At 37.8% G+C, this 22,734-nt stretch overlaps 1 protein-coding gene across 3 annotated transcripts in view; it reads left to right on the top strand.

Annotated features, from left to right (window-relative positions):
- The window catches only part of PKHD1 (PKHD1 ciliary IPT domain containing fibrocystin/polyductin), a 414,808-nt gene that overhangs the window by 293,906 nt on the left and 98,168 nt on the right, over positions 1-22,734 (top strand). For all 3 annotated transcript variants that reach the window (XR_011529807.1, XM_070584791.1, XM_070584792.1), the window contains exons 55-59: positions 2,123-2,277; positions 3,651-3,803; positions 5,885-6,763; positions 7,448-7,616; positions 9,198-9,355. Coding sequence is in view for 2 of the 3 variants with exons in the window: in XM_070584791.1 (XP_070440892.1) it covers positions 2,123-2,277; positions 3,651-3,803; positions 5,885-6,763; positions 7,448-7,616; positions 9,198-9,355 (1,514 nt within the window). In the remaining variant the exon portion in view is untranslated. The remainder of the gene's footprint in view (positions 1-2,122; positions 2,278-3,650; positions 3,804-5,884; positions 6,764-7,447; positions 7,617-9,197; positions 9,356-22,734) is intronic.

Here is a 22,734-nt window from a genome sequence, read left to right as displayed (position 1 = left end):
ATTGTCTGAAAAATTTTATTCGACAATATAAACAATAATAAAAAGATTATCCAGGTAATATGAGCTATAAAGGAAAGGATGAATTTTAATTATGCTGCTAATTGACTTTGGTGTGACTGTTATACCAATAGCCTTATTTTTTTTTAAGTATTTTTTTCTTACTACGATATACTACCTGTTAAGTTCGAAAATTTAGAGTTAAGTGAAAATCACTACTAAACCTACTATCCATAGATGGGCTAATGTTTTAACATGCATCTTTCTTGTCTTCTGTTTTCTGTGTATGCATTATTTTTATTTAAAAAACAAGTGGGACATATTGTTTTATATCCTGCTTTTTCAATCAATACGTCATAAACAGAATTCTTTGTAATTCATGCTCAGCTACAATGCACTTTTTAAATGCCAAATAGTATTTTATGGTATGGGTCATAGACTTTTCATAATTTCATGGATTAAAATGTGGGAGTATTGCTTTTTATTACCATTTAGCAGGTGAAGAACTAAGAACCAGACAAGTAGGGTGATGTTATTTCATGGAAAGAACTTGGACTTGATCAGGAGTCTTCCTTTGTCCTAAATTAACCTCTGACTCATTCAGTTATCTAATCTCTTTTTTAAAATTAATTAATTTATTTATTTTCGGATATACATCATGTTTCGAATTCTGTGTACACTGCATCATGTTCACCACCCGAAAACTAATTATAGTCCATCCCCTCACATGTGAGCCTAATCACCCCTTTTGCCCTCCCCCCATCCCCCTAGTTACCTAATCTTTAGTGTTGTCATTTAATCTTTCTGGATCTTAGTTTCCCTACCTTTAAAGATAGTAGTTACTTTAATATCCTGTAACTGTGAGTTTTCTAGGATGTCATAGCAAATTGAGACCAAAGGTAACACTCAAGTCTTTCGTTAAAATTGCATCAATTGACTATAGTCTTTTTCTCTCTCTCTTTCTCTCTCTCTCTAACCTCTGATGCACAGATTTGAATTCATTGCAATCTTTGGTTCATAACAGATTCATACCATTGGCACATGAATGACCCCCTTTAATTTGTTTGTTTCTTTTTGTTGTTGTTAATACTCTATACTAAACATCTGTGAATTCCCCACCCACACAGTAGACTCTTTAAGGATGTATACTAATCAAAATCTAAGTTGTCACTTTCTTAACACAAATGACATATGTTTTATTTACCACTATGTCTGTAGCATCTACTATAGAGTCTGGTGCATACCAGTTGCTCAATCAACATTTACTGCTAGAGGAGAATCTATTGTCAAAGCTTGTTAAAATTTGGACATTAGTAAAAGAGGCAGGTAATTAAAATAAACTTATGCCACTGGCATTGGTAATCACTATGAATGGAGAATAAAGCAGACATATTCACTAGGAGAAGCTAGGCAGCAGTGAAAGAATGAACAAAAATTTTTTAAGTGTGAGTTAAAAAAATGAACAAACTCATTGTTTCATATTATGATGAAAGCACAATGCTTGTAACATAGCACACTCAAGGAATGTATGCCTTTAGTCCCCACAGTAATGCTGGGATGTTAATAAATATTGTTACTTTTCAAATGAAGATATAAAACTCAGAGAAGTTAAGTGACTTCTCAAAGTCATATAGCTGGTAAGTGCAACTCTAGGATTCGAACTGTGTCTGTCTGACCATGACGGTATGAGCCTTAATGCATGATGATAAATTGTCTGAAAAGGGTATTATAGATCTTCAGAAAATTTGAGAAAAGATCCCTTCTGAAATACCTTTGTTAGTCAAACTGTTTCCCAATCAAGGAGGAAAATTTCCATCTTAGGAAAACATGTGTCGATGGCATATACTAAACTCTGGAATTTTACTCTTTCTTGTTCCTTTGTCTTGTACTTCATGGCCACAGAATATCTTTGCTATTCCTGTATTGTACACAGATAAGCCAGAAGGTTGACTCCATTAGCATTCAACTTTTCTCAAAAGCCTTTGTTTCTGTCTTGACTTGGTATTTCTTCTTCAGTCTCTCTGGTGGGATTGTTGGTTGAGTGGATTTCCTTTTCTCTCTGGAGTTAGTGGGTGATCTGTGTCGCACTGCCAGTATGCTTGATGCCATCTTTATACTGTTACAGAATTATAGTAGAAGATGCAGTGGATTGGCGACCCCATGACAAAATCGTCCTTAGCTCCTCTTCTTATGAGCCTCACGAAACAGAGGTCCTCACTGTGAAAGAAGTCAAGGGCCACCATGTTAGGCTCCATGAACGGCTCAAACACCGGCACATTGGTAAGGCTTTGGTTTGTTGGTTAAGGAAAGTGAGTGAGTCCAGAAGGATGTGTTCAGCAACCTGCCTGAGGACCCTGGATCCAATCGCCATTCAGAGGGGATGGATAATACTTTACTGCTGTCCTAAACTCATCCTAGAAGGCTCTATCTCTATTCATTCATTAATTTTATTGCCTAATTTTAAAAGAATACTTAGACAGGAAAGAGGGTTTTTTTTGCTTTTTATTTATAATGGCAAGTCCAGAAGCAAGCAGAAGGTTTAAGAATGTTGTTCAAGGTCACTGGACATTTTCACGGTTAAGCCAGAATAAACCTCATGGGAGCTGAGTTTCCAGTTCATTTCCTAGCACATTGAATCACACAATCACTGAGAATGTGGTAGTTATTGTAAATAATGACTTCTTTTTCCATACTTAGGAATGTGCCCTTCCTGACATGAAATTCATTTATGTATTGACTACTACTACTCCAAAAAAAAACAAAAGCCAAGTATCTCCCCCCCGCAAAATGTACTAAATATCTTTTATGCACTATATACAGTTAAAATGCATTGCATGTAAATAATAAATAACCATAAGTTTCCTGGTTCGGTCTAATAAATACATTTAACCCAGGAAATAGAGCTAATAAGTAATAAAACATGGAAATAGAGGAGTCAGGGAATATCATTTCGTCTCTGACAAGTGAGAGGGAAATACATGTTTTCAACAGGACTATATATAGAATAGTTCTAAATCATAGTTCCAAGGGTGATTTCTTTTTTAAAAAATGGCAGAGAAGAGAGAAATCTTCAGCAATCCTTGCCAGTAACATGCATGGTGAAATGCAAATGGGAGGGCAGTGAAACACACCAGCAAGGGGCTTCTGTTCCCACAGCTGAGGAGGCTCCTTCAGGCAGTGGCGAGCTTGAGACCCACCACGAGATGATGCTGTTCCTGCTCTTTGTCCCTTTACTCACCCATTGCTGTCACCGCCTCAGTTGATCTGGGATTCCTCCCTCTCACAAAAGAGGTGCACAGACAATGTACCATCCAATGCTGAAGACTCACACTGATGAATTTAAGGAAGGTTGGAAACCCCACTAATTGAACAGCTCTGCCCTGATGTCGCTGTCCCAGTAGCCACAGTTATTGAGGAGAAATGAATTCTTGCTCAAATACTCTCACTCTGATCCCAAAGAGAGACAAGTGAATGGGCTTTTCATTTCTCAGCTGACATTTGTGGAGAGTGCCCGAGGAAAAGCAGACCTCAATGTTGGTAGGACTTCCAAGGGGAAAGGAGTGTTTTCATTTGTTAGGTTCGCTGGGTCCCCGGCTGGCAATTTCCAAAATGAGTTTTTAAAGTTTTTCTTTCCCCAACTCCTGTTGCCCCAGGAAACGTCCATGTCATGGAGGATGGCCGATACATTCGTTTGGCTGCTGAGGTTGGACTTTTGACCCGAAATATACAAATCCAGTCTGATACATCATGCAAGGGGCGCCTGCGTGTGGGGTCCTTCAGGAAGTCCAGCAGGGAAGAATTTTCAGGTAAATGAAATTTTAAGTTACTAAGCATTACCCCTTGGAGCCTATTCAACTGGGACACTCAGAAATTCCAACTGTGAGAATTTTCATTTATAAAACAAAACGTTCCAATTAGATGGCTCCCTTTGTGCTCTGAGAAGCTATGAATTTTCAGTTCTAATCTGTGCTTAATTATCAGTGTGATGTTAAAATAATATACTAGCGATCAGAACATAAGCACATTTTTACCTCAAAGAAAACATCTTCAGCAGATGTGAAATTTCCTCCGCTTTGAAATTATAGATGATTTAATGACCACTTGAATTTTATCTCTTTCCTGAATTTCTATTACTCTTTCCCAGTAGCGTGCTATATCTGACGGCAGACCTCAGCTCATGCTATAAATTAATAGCGTAAATTTAAATAAAAATGATTTCCATATTCTAGACTACTTTAAGCATCAGTTCAAGCTCTCTCCTTTCTTTCAAGCTTTAGCTTTTTTGGAATGCTGTGAAATTATTTGATTTGTACTTTATTTCTTAAACTTATGTTCCTTAAGTATTATCCCAAAGTTGTTTTCCTAGTCAAATAAATTTGGGAAAGACTATCACTGTGGCTCTACCTTAGAAAGTCATTGTGTAAATGAATATGATAAAGTCTCTGAGAAGGTGTGAAATAAAGGATCTAGCCATTTCCCAAATATATTGAGCAGGGAACGCTTTTTTTTGGCACATCTGTTTCACCAGTCTGGTAAAGGGCAATGTTTGGACCTCAAATCAAAAGTCGGGGTTTCTATTCCATAAAACAAGGTCTTCCTCCATAAGTTCTAGCTCCCTCAGTTCTCAACAGAAGTGATTTTGTCCTCCCCCCGTCACCCAAGAGCATTTGGCAATATCTTGGGGGAGCTTCTGGCATCTGGTGAGTAGATGCTAAACCTCTTACAATGCATGGGATGACCTCCCACAAGAAAGGGTTATCTAGTCCAAAATGTCAATAGTGTTGAGGTTGAGAAACCATGCTCCGGGAGACCCAGACAAAGGCTGAGTTCTGGTCTTGTAGAAATGAGACTACCTTGCAGTCCAAATGAAATTCCCAATAAGACAAAATAATTCACTATCCTCTCCCGACATAAAATATGTAGAAAATATTGTTGTGAAAATGAAACAGAGAATATAATGTGGCTAGGATAAACATACAGAAAAGATTTATAGGGCCTTTAAAATAATTTTAAAAATATGTTATTGCCTCTATCCTGTCTTAATCAAGAAGCATTATTGAACGTCATGTTCCGGGACATAAATTGAGCAGAAGTACGTTTTATACTTATATCACCCATAGTCTTAAGAAATGCTTGAGGGAAGGCCCGGTGGTGCAGCAGTTAGGGTCGCACGTTCTGCTTTGGCAGCCCGGGGTTCACCAGTTCGGATGCCGGGAGCAGACATGGCACCGCTTGGCAAGCCATGCTGTGGTAAGCGTCCCACATATAAAGTAGAGGAAGATGGGCACAGATGTTAGCTCAGGGCCAGTCTTCCTCAGCAAAAAGAGGAGAATTGGCAGTAGATGTTAGCTCAGGGCTAATCTTCCTCAAAAAAAAAAAAAAGAAGGAAAGAAATACTTGAAATATTTTATAGAATTGGCCCTTGTATTCCTTCATGCGGTATCTTTGTGTGGACCTTTTCACATGGGGTCACTGAGACACAGAATGGGAGACATGACTTTGAGGTGAGTGGTCAGAACTCGTATTCCTTTCATTCTTATCCACTTCCTAGACCCAGCCCTACAGACAAAAGCACAGAATCTTTAAGATGGCCGTGCTCATGCTTAGAGCCCATCTTTTTTCTCTCTCTCTCGTTTCCTCTCTCCCCATTTTGTCACCGGACACTTCCAACTGCAAATGAAACCTTGTCAGACATTATGTGATATTTCTAATGATTCATATTTTTTTAGTGAGATTCACTGGCGTGAAATACCATGATGGTGCTGAGAATAAACTATTCCATTTTAATGAAAAATATGCATATCCTGATGCCCATAAAATGACCCTCCTTTGGCCTTTTGTGGGGAAGAAGAAAGTACCTGATGAGATACATTTTGTTTGTTTGCAGGTGTCCTTCAACTGTCAAATGTGGAAATTCAGAACTTTGGGTCACCATTGTACTCATCCATTGAACTCACCAATGTGTCAGCAGGATCCTGGATTATATCTTCTACTCTGCACCAAAGCTGCAGTGGGGGCATTCATGCAGTTGCCAGTCATGGGATCATTTTAAATGACAATATAGTGTTTGGCACAGCTGGCCATGGCATTGATTTGGAAGGTCAGGCCTATTCTCTCTCTAATAACCTTGTGGTTCTGATGACACAGTCAGCATGGTCCACTGTTTGGGTGGCAGGAATCAAAGTGAACCGGGCAAAGGACATCAACCTCCGTGGCAATGTTGTAGCAGGATCAGAGAGGCTTGGCTTTCACATCCGAGGCCACAGCTGTTCCTCTCCTGAAGCCCTTTGGTCTGACAATGTGGCTCACTCAAGCCTTCACGGCCTTCATTTCTATCAGGAAAGTGGACTTGACAACTGTACTGGTATCTCTGGCTTTTTGGCTTTCAAGAACTTTGACTATGGTGCCATGCTACATGTGGAGAACAGTGTGGAGATGGAGAACATCACTCTGGTAGACAATGCTGTTGGTCTTTTGGCAGTAGTATATGTGTCATCTGTTCCACAGAGTTCCATTGGAAACGTACAGATTGTGCTTAGGAATTCAGTCATTGTGGCCACCAGCTCCTCTTTTGACTGCATTCAGGACAGAATTAAACCTTGCTCTGCCAACTCGACATCAACAGATCGAGCTCCTTCCAACCCAAAAGGGGGTAGAATTGGTATTCTGTGGCCTGCATTCACCTCAGAACCAAATCAGTGGCCTCAGGAGCCATGGCACAAAGTGAGGAATGGTCATTCAGTTTCAGGAATCATGAAACTTCAAGGTAGGATGCTTGGGCTTCTCCAGACAACAGAATGTCATACATCTGTGCATAGAATTTTAATAGCATTCTGAAATTACATCAGCAAAAGGGTACAGGGAAATGTAGTGTTTACTGTTCAATTGACCACTGCTGGTATTGATAACCACTGTGGCGGTTTATAATGACAGTGCATGATTCCTCTAAAAAGTCACATGTTGAAGAGCTTTCACAGCAATTATTTAATTTAATTATGTGATGATTCTCTCAAGTAGGTGTTATTTTTCCTATTATACAAAGAAGAAACTGAGATGCAGAAATTTGGCCTCACTGAGTTTATTTAGTAGTTGGTGGGGCAGCCAGGCTTAAAATCAAAGTTATACCACAACCTACAGTTCAATCTGCTATCAGATCTCTTTTATACTGTTGTATTCTCTCCCCACTGGATCTTGATCAAATCTTTGATGAAAAGTATTGCTCTTAAGACGTTAATATGTTGGAATATTCTTCTATTTTGCATACAATGTCAGGTCCTGAAGAATTACAGATGTATTAAGTCAACAATTATGTGAACTCCTAGAACTACCCTGGATAGCTTAAACTAACTCCTGGACATACATTAGTACAAGAATATGTAGTTGGGTAGTCTGTATTGGTGGTTGATAGTTTACATAATCTAATGTTACAATATCTTAAAATTTTTTTCAGACGTCACCTTTTCTAGTTTTGTGAAAAGTTGCTATAGTGATGACCTAGATGTCTGCATTCTGCCCAATGCAGAGAACGTGGGAATCATGCACCCAATAACAGCAGAGAGGACCAGGATGCTAAAGATCAAAGATAAAAACAAGTTCTACTTTCCTCCTTTACAAACCAGGTGCCAGTTTTAGTATTTATAATAAGCTATACTTATGAAGTATTTGGAAATTCTTCAAATCCTTAAGCATGTTTTAAAAAAATAAAATTATCAATGGGAATAGAAGTAAGTCCTTCTGGAAAAGTAGGGTAGATTGATTGAATGTCCTAATTCTTTACCCCTCCATGTTTATTCCCTTTGATGTATGATTGTTGCAATCTCTCTCACTAAAGAGGCAGAGGGTACTTCTCTCCCTTGGATCTGGGCTCAGCCATGTGACCTTCTCTGGCTAATAAAAGGAGCAGAAGTGATGGAGTGCAAGTTTTATTGATATTGTTTTATTGTTTTGTCTTTACTAGAGCTATTTCTTTGGTATGTTTTCAATCACTGGAAAATATTGACCCCAATTCTTAAATCTTTCATGGAGTGTGGTGTCACTAGTCTTCAGAAGGAAGCCTGGGAGCCCTTGTAGGAACCAGTGGATAGAAGGAGACCATGTCAGCTGTCAGGAATCCCTGAACTGAACGATGTGGCTTAGCAGATATTGGCGGTCAGACCAGATCATATGTTTAAGAACTACTCTAGCTCAAGAACTATAGTTTTATTCAAAGATCTGAAAGCTAGCTAACGAATTTTGGGCCATAAAAAGGAGAGGGAAAGTTGGGAGCAAAGATAATGGGTTACGTTTTCTTTCCCACAACATTGGAAAACTCCTTTAATTGGAAGAAAAGAATCAAGAAAAATCGCCCTAATTAAAAAGTTTATGTGTTTGGCCCAATACCAATCTCTTTTTGATGGCTTTCCCTGAGCCGCTTTTGGTGCCTGAACATTATTAGGTATGCAATTTGTGTTATTCTGTCATTTTTCTTCTACTGTCCAACTTTCCTTATGTTCATGTCTTACCTATGGGCTGAAATAGTTTTAACGCTAAATGATATTAGCATCTGATTCTTTGTACTGTACCTGGTTGGCATAAAATAAATATTTAATATTATTACTGAAGGTACCTAAAAGTATTAGACCAGGGGAAATCAAATAAGTTCTCTATAATTCAATGTTAGAATTGTGCATAACTTGTTTATATACCCTGCCTGACTCTAAATTCTGGAAGTCTGGGAACCATATCTATATTTATCACCATTGTATTTCCCAACTTGTAAGTAGTAGGTTTTACACAGATATTTGTTGAATGAGATTATCTATTTTTACCTTGTTTGTGTATAACACAAATATAATTGATATTTATAGTGATAATATTAAATTACTGCAAGGCCCCAAAGTTCCATAAAGAAATGATGACATTATATTCAGTAGATATTAGAATTAGGAGCATTTTATTATATCCCACATCTTAGAGAATTAGCAGTCTAAGTAAAGATTATATATCCAGATATCCAGAATATTTGGTTAATAAGGATGTCTTTCTTCTTGACCATATAATTGGGAAATAACATTTTCTATAGAGTTTTATTTCATATTTATGTAACATTATTAATATAAAATCCTGTTGAATTTATTTTTCATAAGGTCAGTACTACCAACACGTTTTCTTTTTGCTGCTTGTCATCAAATGAGAGAGTTGCTTTCTGTCTGTCTTCACAGGAAAGATTTAGGAATACTGGTCTGCCCTGAATTGGATTGTGAAAGCCCAAGAAAGTATCTCTTTAAGGATCTGGATGGGAGAGCCCTGGGTTTGCCTCCACCAGTTTCTGTATTTCCTAAAATCGAGGCTGAATGGACTGGGTCCTTCTTCAACACAGGTCAGTCACATTTGAACTCGAAGCCTCCAGTAGAGGGAGCAGGCATGTGAAGGAGCTGGTTTGGCTGGGTTGTCTAGTGGGAACAGAATGTCCTGGAGAAGAACTGAGTTATAGAGTTGGAGTCTGTGCTAATATGCTGCTCAACTCACCTGTATCACAGGAATGTTGAGTAATGAGGAGATGTCGTGACATCACTGTTGTGCTTTCCAAGAGATTGCCTGTGACTATGTCAAAGGCACAGGTTCCCAACACCCAGCTCTGTGTGCAAGTGAGGAGGACAGTCACCTAACTAGCTCGGTCGCCTAGGCCTGAAGCAGGGCTGAGTGCTCAGCGTTTCACAATGTCTGCCATGTAACCAGCTCCTCTGGCTCCTGAGTCTACCTTTCTCTTGCACCAGGACTTAAAGGCTCTCCCTGTGGAGACCGTGGTTGAGTAGATGGCATGCAGTTTGTCTTCCTTTTCTCCATCTTCTAATTGTCCCCAGGGGCTGTGATCAAAATTTCTTCTTCTTTTCGCTTATACAACCAAAGCCCATTTAGCTATCAATTTTTATAGCTGGAGCCCTGGAGAGATCATCATCTTTCTATTCCACAAACAATAAGATCTGAGTTTCCATTTGAAAATTTCCATTTGAAATTTTCCCTGGCTTTCTTCTGCCTTCAGTGCTTTATTCTTTTCAGACTTCTCTTCTAGTCTCCTTTTCGTCTTTTAAGTTCTGAACATATGAATGTCCCAGGACTATGTCCTCAAATCTATTTTCTTTTCTCCCTAATCATGCTCCCAAATCCAAGGTTGAAATACCATTTAACGCTGATGACTTTCCATTTATATCTCCAGCCTAGACTCGATCCTGAACTTTGGTCTGGTGTATCCAACTGACTCCACTGGGAGGGATAATCGGCCTCTTAGTCTTAACATGCCCCAGATGGGATTCTTGATCTCTGTGCCCATCCGCAACCTGCTTCTTGCCTAGTTGACTATATCTCAGTGATTGGTGCCATCACTCATTATAACCTCATTTAATTTAACAAAATCTAGGTGTGATCCTTTCTTCTTCTTCTTAACCCAGACTCTCCCGCTTCTAACCATCATCATCTCTCACCTGACAAGGGACTAGCCTTCTAACTGATCTTCTTTCTTCCATTCCTGTACCCTATAGTCTATTTTTCACATGATAGCCAGAGTGATCTTTTCAACTTTCCAGTGGCTTTCCATCCCCCTCAGAATGAAGTCCAAACGACAAGCCTGTAAGTCTTATAGTGTCTGAGTCCTGCCTACCTCTCTCACTTCGTCTTCTGTGACACCCTTTTACTTACTCATCATGGTCTTACTTCTCCATTAACATGATAAGCTTTTCTCTCCCTCAGGGCCTTTGCAGTGGCTATTTCCTCTGCCTGAAATATCCTGTTCTCACTTTGCAGAGCTAACTCCTTCTGTTCAAATGATAACTCCTCAGAGAAGCCATCCCTGACCAGTCTATCTAAAATAATCATCCCTCCATTATTCTCCAGCCCTGTAATGCCTGCTTTATTTTTTGTTAGAGTTCCATTACTTGAAATTATGTTATAAATGTACTTGTTTAGTTGTTGATTTACTCTTTACCCTTTTAGAAAATGCAAACTTGAGGAGGGCAAGAATTTTGTCCTGTTCATTGTTGTATATTTGGGAAGTGTTCAACAAATGTTTGTTGATGGACTGATCAAGTGAATGAATTATTGATAACCAAAGAGAACATTAATGCTGTTTGCCCCAAACCATTCAAGAACATGAGGAAGAATCTGAGGCCTTCAGGTCATTGGTTTATAAGGATTTATCTGTAACATGGAATCCTGGAACCAAGGTGTTTTTAGGTATCTTTTTATTTGTTTCCACCTTTCTTGCATTTGAATGATTGCTACTTTATAGCATTTGGCATTTAGAGAAGTTTCTACATAAGTCTTTTAAGTATCATACAATTTCATGCTTCAACACTTCGTATTTTTCTTAAATATTTTCATAGGTTGAAGGCTTATCTTTGCAACAGAGTGACAAACTGTGGGGACTACAGCATAGGTTTTAAAAAGTCAGTGCTGAATGCATGGAACATACTGAGTAAATATTCATTTTGTTATGTTGGTTATATCTGTTGATTATAACTGGCAAATTCATTTTTGCACAGAAGAATGAAATTCAAGGAAATGTACTTATTCAGGAAATATGTGCAGAATAATAAGAGAAAAAATGATAGGCAGTTGCTGTCCTATTTACCACTAGACCTACTCAAATAGCCTGCTGTAGTAAGAATCTGTTTTACGTAAAAGTAAGAATTCTGTTTTAAGAATCATCCCTCTGTTGCAGGTGTTTATGCTGTTGAGAAAACATCTTTGTATTTTAAAATAAGTACGTGAATAATTATGGGGCTTGCCTAAACTTGTAGTTTTTGATGAGGATCATATTTCTGTTGAATCAGTAGCAAGGGATATGTGTTCCAGGGTATTGAATGAAAATTACTTTTCAAAAAAGAATAAGGATAGAAGATTGATTGTTTCTTAGTTTTGGTTGCCCCAGAAGCAGACCCTGATACAAGGCTTGGAGTCCAAGTAGTTTATGTGGGGCGTGAACTCAGGAAAGTAGAGAAGTGGGGAGGTGAGACAGGGAAATGAATGAAGCCAGTAGAGGGTATGTTATCAAACTGGGTACCACTGTGGAAGTCAAGTTTGGTAGGGAGTTCAGATCTGGTAGGGAACTCCAGGAGACCATGGGACCATCACCCCAAATTATCCCAGCTAAGCCATGAAGAAGCTAAAGTATTTATACTTCAAATCCTTACTCATCATTGGCTGAGGGATACTTCTGGGTCATTAACCATCCTGCCCTTTGGCTGTCCCTGAACACAGGCCAATTGTGCTCTTTCCTACGACCAGGAAAAACCTTTCTCAGAAGGGAGTCATAGGTTTTTACAGTAGCAGTCTTTGGTGTGCCGAGGGGAGTGCCAAAAACAGAGGTGTGGCATTGAAAATGTCTGTTACAAACAGGAGCTCTAAAATGTCAATCAAATACTCACACTCAGGTGTGAATAATAATATTCTTTTGATGAACTCTTAGGTGGTTACCACATGGTATAAGCACACTGTGTGGGCAAAAACATGCTCTTGCTGCTGGTTGTAATGCTGTATATTTTATTTTTTACCACTCTCTGTCTTGGTTGTGAAACATGATTCAATGGTAAAACTCAAGCAGATATTATAATATTATATACTGTTTATTATCAGTGTGTGGACGAGCATGAGGACATGTGTGAGTGGCTGAAATGCATATAGGAAGGTGTATACGACTGACTGCCTTAAACTCCTGATGTTTGAAAGCTATATAACATTTTAAATGAGATTGCTATGGGTTCCCACTTTAAGGATTCCCACAGTATAATCTGCTGTTTACTGTACTAAAAATACAATCTGTGGCCTCATGCAATAGAGGAGACAACACATAGTAAATGATGCCTTCTGGGTATACAGGACTGTAGTGTTTTCCTTTGACTTCCAAAATATAAATAGATCCCTTCCCTAATTCAAGTCCCTTTTATTTTTTAAACCATTTTCTTCTATATTACTCTCCAATTCCTGTCTACAATCCGGTGGAAGAGAAAAGCACAAATTTAATCTTAAGAGAATTAGTGTCTGTTTTGTATTTTCCCTCTTCAAGACAAGAATCTGTGATCTTCTGTAAAACAGGGAGAGCAGGGCAGCAAAGATGGACATGGAGACACTGGAACCAACTCTCATATGTATTCTAAATGGTGTGGTTTGACATACCCTTCTGTCCTTTCTTTATTTTATTAACAAAAAGTTAGGAGTCCATTGCCTTTGAGGTTTATTTTCAACTTGAAAAATACAAAACTTATTTGCACCTATAAGTTCACAGGCAAAATTACCCACTCAGATATCCATAGGTCCCAGCATATTGTCATGTACTTCAGCATTAGGAGCAAAAATTATCCCTGTGGATCGGCTGTGAGGAATACTGTGCCAGTGGGTTTTGCTATCTGTGTAATGCAGGGTGTGTAGCCAGGGGAAAAGTGAGCTGTTAATTTTGTTTTGTACTTATCTGTAAGTTTGCATTTGCAGCCAACTTTGAAACATGCGTGGCACTAGAATGTAAGGCAGCTAATCTCAAGCAGGAGATCCTCTAAGAACCATTTGCATTTTATTCTGGAAAGGATGTCTTTTGATTATGGAGGCATCTGATAGTCCCCAAATCCAAAATCATTTATAAAAACAGAGTCTTGAAATTAATATCACATTTGGGTAGGACTAGATAGATACCAGAGCTTCCCAGTCTGGCTTCTTAGTCATTTCCTGTCTGTCCCAGACTACAAGTGGATGGCATCACCTCTCAGACCAGTTCATGCATGTGGCATACCAGTGTTGTAGAAGAGGACTGAGAAATCAGAACTTTAGTTTCAATGGCATTTTACAATTTCTCAGCCATGAAGAAGAAAGCAGAAGGGAGGTAAAACGGAAGCTAGCATTCCTTGAACACCAACACCCTTTACGTGCTAAGTGCTGAAAATGGCATTTTCATTCATTTAGCAAATGCATTTTTAACCACCTATTGTCTACCAGTGCCTTTCCAAGGATGGGAACCATAGTTGTGAACAGGACACATTCCTGCTTTCATCAAACTTATGTTCCAGTGTGTGTATATATATATATATATTAATAAAAATATGCCAACAGTGATGACAGCTGTGAAGAAGATAAAAGAGAGTTTGGGGCTAGAGAGGTAGTTTGAGCTGTGTGTGTGTGTGTGTGTGTGTGTGCGTGTGTATGTGTGTGTGTGTGTGTGTAATGAAGTTATTTGAAATAGAGTTACATTTCAAATGAGTCCTGAATGAGAAGCAAGGAGTCACTGCTCTGAGCAGAGGGAGGAGGTTTCCACAGAGAGGGACCAGCCAGAGCAGGGGCTCTGAGACAAGAATGGCCTCAGTATGTCTCTGGAGTGGGTGGAAAGGAGACCAGTGCAACTGGTGTGCAGTTAATGAGAGGGGGAGTCATTGGAGGCAGCCAGGAGCCAGCTCCTTTATAGGCCAGAGTAACTGAACAGGATGGTGTTGGAGGGTTTTAAGAAGGGTGATGGCAGGATTTTATTCATTCTCTGGAAAGATCATACAGGCTGCTGTGGAGCACGTGGATAATGGGTGGGAGCAAGACTGGGACCAGGCCATGCAGTTAGGAAGCTGAAGAGAAGTGGGCTCTAGAGATGTGCGAGTGCCTGAGTGGTCCACTAACCTGTGTTGGCACACAAACTCTCGCACCAGTCTACAACGAGATAATGACAGAAATGTATCATTTAGAAACAGCATTTTGACAGAGTAATTTTATGTCTGTTGAATCTAATAAATAAAACCTAGGGCTTTTATTTTTTATGTCTAATTGGTCTGATAATTTATATTGTATTTTGAAAAGAATTGGTCCTCGGTAGACTATACATTTTTAAACAAACAAAACGAAACAGAAACCTTTGTTCTCCTGCCAATAAATTTGGTACGCTTAGAACAGTGGCTCCCAACTGGCTTATCATTCGAATAATCTAGAACATTAAACATTCATTTGCATGTTGGGGGGATTTTGAGTCAATAGATGTGTGTGAGGCCCAGGTGTTTGTGTTTAAAAACAGACACACACACACACACACACACACACAGCCTCCTCAAGTGATTCTGCTGTGCTAAGGTTTGAGAATCCCTATTCTAGAGTTATATACGCCCTTTGAAGTAAGTAGGATGTTAAGACAACAATTAATATTTTTAATATAAAAAGTGGGCAGTTTCAATTTCTCATGAAAAGTCAAGAGTTAGCTCTCTGTGCCAAATACCAACAGACATAAACATACTTGTTATATACACACTGGATGTATTCTGAAAGGGAAAAGACCATTGACTAAAAAGATACACAAGTATTTACGATCTAAATTGTCTTTGGATAATAAGAATACATTAAGCCTTTTTTTTAACATAGATTCTTTTTCCTAGTATTGAAGTGAGTTGAATGACCTCAAATTGTTACTTTCATAATACATCGCTGGATAAAAATGGGTTCAATGCTAAGTTTATTTTTTAAATTCTACATTGACTCATTATATTAGAAACCTGAACTCACGATAAGCTTTTCCCACACTTGCCTGACCTCATTCCCAGCAAAGGACTGTGGCCTGAGCAGGACTTCTGACCAAAGCCACTTCGGGGCAGGTGCGAGTTTCCCATTCTTTACCGTGAAAGGGGGAGAAACATTTTTCAAATTGTGTTACTTCTTGGACAATTCTTGAGAAAGAAAGTTATAAACCGTTGTAGAGACCTTAACAGTGACTGGCCTCAAATCAAAAATAAGAGATTAGCTTGATAAAAAAGCAAATAAAGCTGGCATTTGACTGTCAGCCATGGAATGATGAAGTGGTTTCTAGCTGAATAATGGGAACGCTCCAGTAATGTGGAGACGGAGGCTCGGCTGCTTGACAAACAGAGAGTGGCTAGCATTTTCTCAATTTTTTGTCGCTAGATCTTGAAATGTGTCTTTTCTTTAAGCTTTCTAGGCTTCCCTTTCTTCCCATTTGTCCTGGGAATGACAGCAAGATGGTATTATAAAACGGGAGCGGGAGAGGGAGGGAGGAAATAAGGGGAGAGAATGGAGAGAGGAAACGGTTGTTAGAAAATTTGTCTGCCAGTATCTGTGCTGGCAGAGGTCTTTTTCTTCTAGCTAGAGGGGGAAATACCATTCTCTTTTCCCAAGCAATTATAGGCCCCAAAGATTGAAACTTGGTATATAGCTCTTTAATCTCAGCAGATATTTATGGTTAAACATTAGACTTTTAGGATTCCAGATGTCAGGGTATTAAAATATAAAGGCACAGTGGAGTCTCAGAAAATATTAGACTCTTTGGGATATTTGGCTGTGGGGATTTCTATCCCAAGCAGAGGAGGATAAAGCTTCCGGTAATACTTTGTAAGACCCAGAGACACCTCTCCGTCACCTCATTCTCTCGCTCTGCCGTGACTGGCCTGGTCTCCAGGCAGTGAATGGCATAACAGCGTTTGATTGCATTTGAAATAGTCCATACTGTGAAGTGGAATGATTTTCGTGTGTGATTTGTAAAGGATGATGTGAAGAGGCATCTGATCCACGGGAGCAATTTCCTTTTCCTTTCTTCAATCTAGATATTTTATTCCTGTGATTATCTCGTTCCTCAAATCTCCTGTTAAAATCTAATACTTCTTGAGTATCTGCCATGTTTCTGACTCTGTCTAAGACCTTCAGATGAATTATCTCATTTAATGCCACCAACAGGCTCTCCCCATGAGAGAAATCTTCCTATTGCCTCCATCTCATAGATGTGGAAACTGATATAGAGACATTAGATAACTTGCCCAAGTCACATGACTAATAGAAGATTCGAGACTGAACCTATGTTTTTCATCCCCTGCTGTACTGTACGTGCTACCCTCCTTCTGTTTTCTTCCTTCTTTCTCTATATTCTCAGATGTTAGCTCTTAGATCTATCAGCTTTCTCACACACAAAGCTCTGTCTACACAGAACAAAGAAAAGTGAGACTGTGTAATTATTCCAGCAATTATCCACCCCAACTAGCAATAATAATAGTTACCATTTATCTAGCATATTCCATGTGCCAGGCATTATGCTAAGTGGTTCATAAACATTCCCATTTATCCTTTCAACAACCTTAACATGTAAGGATTATTATCCCATTTCAGCATTTGAAGAAATAGGGGTTTAGAGAAGTTAACTAATTTTTCATGGTCCCACAGCTAGAATGTGCAGAACCAAGATTTAAATCTCTATTTGTCTGACTCCACAGTCTGGGCTCGTAACCACTTCTAGATAATTATCATCATGTGGTCTGAATCATCTGGTGGGGTGCAGTACAGAGATATATTTAACAGAATAATTCACATATTTCCACTTTATATGGTAGTAAATAGATTTTTAGATTTTAAAAAATAACTGTCAATTACTGTAAGGCAATTACAAAGGCAACGTAATAACCACAAAAAACTTCATTTGCATTCTCTTCTTCATATGCATGTGTAGCCCTCTTCCACCATGAACGAACTAAATGGACTTAGCCAGGAAAAGCATTTTGCCGGTGGTAACCACTGGAGGTTGTGTGATGAGGGTGGAATGGAAGCTTTGGCCATGAGATCAAAAATTTATTACGGGAATTTACCTGTAGCTTCCTCTTTCCCTCGATGCATTGATGTAGGGTTTTTTTTTTTTTTTTTTTGCAACTTAGACAAATGTTTATGGAGTGCCCAGCGAGAACAAAGCACTATATACTCTTAGAAGTGACATCAAGGTAGATAAGAAACCATTCCTGCCCTTATGTGTCGGGGTAGAACGTCCATGTTACAAAAAGGAGAAAAGTAGTTGGTATAAAATTGGCACAAAGGACACTGGAGAGATCACGTATAGTGAGGGATAGAGACAAAGGCTCTAGAAAGGAATGGAATTTGCCATGAGCCTAGGCCATTGGGTAAAGCTTTAAAGGGCGTATATGAAAGAGGCAAGTAAAAGAGTTGTGTTTAGAAGCAGCAGACACAGGGTTGTCCTCTGTGTTGCAGCATAGCAGCCTCCTGTGGAATGTTCCCTGGCTTCTACATGCAGTTGAGTCTCTGACTCTTTATATCGTTGCTTTTCTTATCATTCAGTTCCATCAGAACACATCTCATGCTCCCCTGCCATTGCCTGACAAGCCTGCCTACTCACCAGACTGTGAGTACCTTGAAGGCAAACATCTTGGAAGTTTTAGTATAATCTCTGGAACATAATATATGCTCAGTAAATGTTTGCTGAATGAGGGAATAAATGGGTGAATAAATGACTGAAAAAGTCAAGAATTCAAATTTAGTTTGCTAGTCAACTATTCCACAAAGTAAATTTTCTGGATATACTTAATGTACATTTGTTTTAGCATTGTCAAAGAATGTTCCCCATTCACTAATCTCAGGAGATTCTGGAAAATGTGACCCTTGGACAAATAAATGTTGAAAACTCTGACTATTCCCATTTTGGAGATTCACCATGTGCATTAAAATATTAAAGTTTCTGGGGCCAGCCTGGTGGCGCAGCGGTTAAGTTTGCACGTTCTGCGTCTCGGCGGCCCAGAGTTCACAGGTTCAGATCCCGGTGCAGACATGGCACTGCTTGTCAAGCCATGCTGTGGCAGGTGTACCACATATAGAGTAGAGGAAGATGGGCATGGATGTTAGCTCAGGGCCAGCCTTCCTCAGCAAAAAAAGGAGGATTGGCAATAGTTAACTCAGGGATAATCTTCCTCAAAAAAAAAATAATTAAAGTTTCTGATAAGTCCTGCAATTAAATTAAAAAACACTATTTAAATTTGTGTTATCCAGTATTTCTCAAACTTTTTAGCTAGAGAATACTTGTTCTTACTACACATTAGTGTCCCTTAGAATTAGTACTGCAGAATGAATTTTGGAAATATTGCCTCATGTTAATCCATTAGTTTGCAGGAATACGTGCCAGTTGGAAAGAGATAAAATTACAGCATCTTTCACTTGGATGGTTCCCTGAAGGTCAACCTGTTCCACTTCCCATTCATTGCATAGATGGCCTCTACCTGTAACTTTCCCAGGAAGTGGGCCTGCTCTCCCTTATGACTGCCTAAGATATTTTGAACAATTTCGATTGTTAGGATGATCTTTCTATGATTTCTACCCAGTGACCTAGTTTGCCTTCTGGTGTGGCAGAGTATGACTCTAATTCTTTCCATATTACAGCCTTTTCCATATTCAGAGACAGTAAAATAGTGATCTTATAATAACCCCATATGCCTCTTCCAAGCACAGATATTCTAAGTTCCCTCTGTTAGTCAGCATATAACAGCTTGCTTTTTAGATCTTCACTTTCCTGACGGGCTTATTATTTTTTTTAGCACTCAATTCATATTTATTGAGTCTTAAAAAAATTTAAATTGTGGTATAAAACACATAGCATAAAATTTGCCATCTTAACCATTTTTAAATGTACCGTTCAGTGGTGTTAAGTATATTCACAATGCTGTGAAACAGGATTCTAGAACTTTGTCATCTTGCCAAACTGAAATTCTGCGTCTATTAAACAACTCCCCTTTTCTCCCTCCCCCTAGCCTCTGGCAACCTCCATTTGTCTTTCCGTTTCTATGAATTTGGCTACTTTAGATACCTCATATAAGCAGAATCATGGTATTTGCCTTTTTGTGACCGGCTTATTTCACTTAATATAATGTTCTAATGATTATTCCGTGTTGTTGCATGTGTCAGGATTTTCTTCCTTTTTAAAGCTGAGTAATATTTCATTGTATTTATATACCACATTTTCTTTATCTGTTCATCCATTGATGAACATTTAGGTTGTTTCCATGTCTTAAATAATACTGCAATGAATATGGGGGTGCAAATATCTTTCAAAATCTTGCTTTCAGTTCTTTTTGGATATATACCCAGAAATGAGATTGCTAGATCTTATGGTAGTTCTATTTTTAAGTTTTTGAGGAACCTCTATATGTTTTCCATGGCAGCTGTACCATTTTGTACTCCCAACTATAGTGCACAAGAGTTCCAGTTTCTCCACATCCTCACTGACGCTTGTTATTTTCCATTTTGGGTTTTTGGGTTGTTTTCAATAGTAGCTATCCTAATGCGTGAGAGGCGGTATCTTATCATGGTTTTGATTTGTGTTTCTCTAATGATTAGTGATGGTGAGCATCTTTTCGTATGTTTGTTGGCCATGTGTGTATCATTTTTGGAGAAATGTCTATCCATATCCTTTGCCCATTCTTTGATCAGGTTATTTGTTTTACTACTGCTCTTGCTGAGTTGTAGGAGTTCTTGATATATTCTGGATGTTAATCCTTTGTCAGATACATGATTTTCAAACATTTTCTCCCATTCCATAAGTTGCCTTTTCACTCTGTTGATTTTGTCCTTTGGTGCAAAGAAGTATCAATTTTTTAAAAAAAAGGAAGCTACATAGTCTTCACAATTGTTATTCTTCATGGCAGCCACATCATCCTTCCACCCAGTAAAACAGAAGCATCACGATTTACGTAACCATTCCTCTATTATGGAACATTATTTCTCGTTCTAGATAATGCCATGAAAATAGTTTGTGCAGAAGTCTTTTCCCCTTTCTTCTTTGTGATTGTTTCTGTAGAATTTATGTTGCCGGAAGTAAAATTAGCAGATGAATTAATATGAGCATTTTATAGTTCTTGATACTTGTTGCTAAATTTCTTTTTTTTTAAATTGAAGTATAGTTGACATACATAGATTGGCCTATTTTTTACATTCTTAAGTTTATCAATGAATTTTTTCAAAATGTAGAAACTAGAGCATTACCTATCCAAAAGAGAATTGTCCAATACAAATGAAACTGCAAGCCACAAGTGTAATGTAAATTTTCTAGTGGACAGGGTAAAAAAGAAAAAAGAAACAGATAAAATTAAATTTAATAATATATTTTATTTAATCTAATGTATTCAAAATATTATCATGTTAAGATTAATCAATATAAAATTATTGAGATATTTTGCATTTTTATACTATGTCTGAAATTTTGTTTGTATTTTATAGTTACAGCATATCTCAATTCAGAAACTACATTTTCATCAGAAATATTTGATCTGTACCTAGATTTCATACTTTACAATTGAAAAATTAGATTCATGGATAGGAATTGTTTCAAATATACCTAAACATTTTCCAATAACTAATCAGTTTTGCACTTTAAATTATACTAAATTAAAATGATGTGCAATTTAAAATTTAGTCCTTCTGTTGCACTAGTCATATTCCAAGGGCTAAACAGCTACATATAGCTATGGGTACCACATGGATATCTTTCTCCCCTTGTTTTGGAGGGAAAAATACTGCAGAGAAATGATATTTTTTAAACCTATGTGCTAGACTCTATTTATCACTGTTTAATTCCATTTTATAAGTCATTTTTATAGGTCATCAGATGCATCTTGGGTTTCTAGGATTAGAAACTAACTCCAGAATTAGAAACCATTCTAGAGACCAGCTAATTGATTCAGGGCATATAACTCAGTCAGTAAAAGAAAGAAGTTGCCTAACCCTGATTATCTGCCACTTGCAGGAGCTACTGTTTACATACCCAGTCCTCCAAACAAAGCATCAAGGTTTTCCGAGACCAGGAATTTTACTACTCAAGTTAGTGACTCCTTGTTGAGAAGTCTATTCATATTTCTATGCTTTGTTATATGAGAAGCAGTAACATCAATGTTCCACAAGAGGGGCTATTTTTGAATACCTGTAACTAAACGAAATGACTTAACTATTTGCTATGATAATATACTGGCTCCCTCTTTCCTCTTTCTCTTTTTCATTTTCTTTTCTTTCTTTCTTGTTCCAGCTCCCTATCCCTTGGATTATTTCCAGAACTTCATTGAATAGTAAACTGTGTTCCTATTCTTTAAGTTTTAATAATGGGGGAATCCTGCACCGCTGTTTTTTTCTTTGATACAATAGTATTGAAAGATTTAGGAGGCAGAAGCTCAAACTCTAGCTTATTTTATGCCTAAAGGCAGATGGATATTTGTCTATTTGATTATTTTATATTTTTGTATATGTGTGCGTGAGCGTATTTCAATAGAAGGAAATACCAATAAATAGCATGTCCTACCGATAAATAAAACACTTGTGCCTTACCAATGGGTAACAAACAATTTTATAGTTGAGCCCTTCTCATTTCAATATTAAAGCTCTGAAAGATTCTTTGATCTAGTTTTCAATTGTTTCTCCACATACTTTGCACACTCACTAGATGTAAAAAACCAATACTATATTGTGACAGTTTGAATGTAATCATTAAAAATATCCTAGAAATAGATATATGGAAGGAATAAAAATTTTAAAAGGTCAGAAATAGATCCAAATGCATTTGAGTATTTAGTTTATAACAAAGATGACATTTTAAGCCATGGGGAAATAAGAATTATCCAATCAACGATGTTGAGGCATTTGACTAATCAGTCAGGAAAAAAATTTAAGAATTCATATATTTTTCTTTATAAAAGTAAATCCTATCAGGATTAAAGATAAAAAATGAATTTATAGAATTACCAGAAAATATTGGTTAAGTTATACACTCAGAGTTATGGAGGTCTTTCTTAGCATGAATCAAAATCTAGGATAAATATGTAAATACTTGATAAATTTGACTATATAAAAATTAAAAAGTTCTTCAGAGAATATTAAAAACTAAACTAAAAAACTAGGAAAAAGTTTGCAACTCATATAGGAAAGAGCCAATTTCCTTAATATACCAAAAAATTCTTACTAATATTTAAGAAGAAAAAGGAACAA

Source organism: Equus przewalskii, chromosome 19 (assembly GCF_037783145.1).
Source record: "Equus przewalskii isolate Varuska chromosome 19, EquPr2, whole genome shotgun sequence".
In the NCBI taxonomy this organism is placed as follows: domain Eukaryota; kingdom Metazoa; phylum Chordata; class Mammalia; order Perissodactyla; family Equidae; genus Equus; species Equus przewalskii.
The sequence above is the reverse complement of the archived record's forward strand: the minus strand, read 5'-3'. Positions and strand labels throughout refer to the sequence as shown.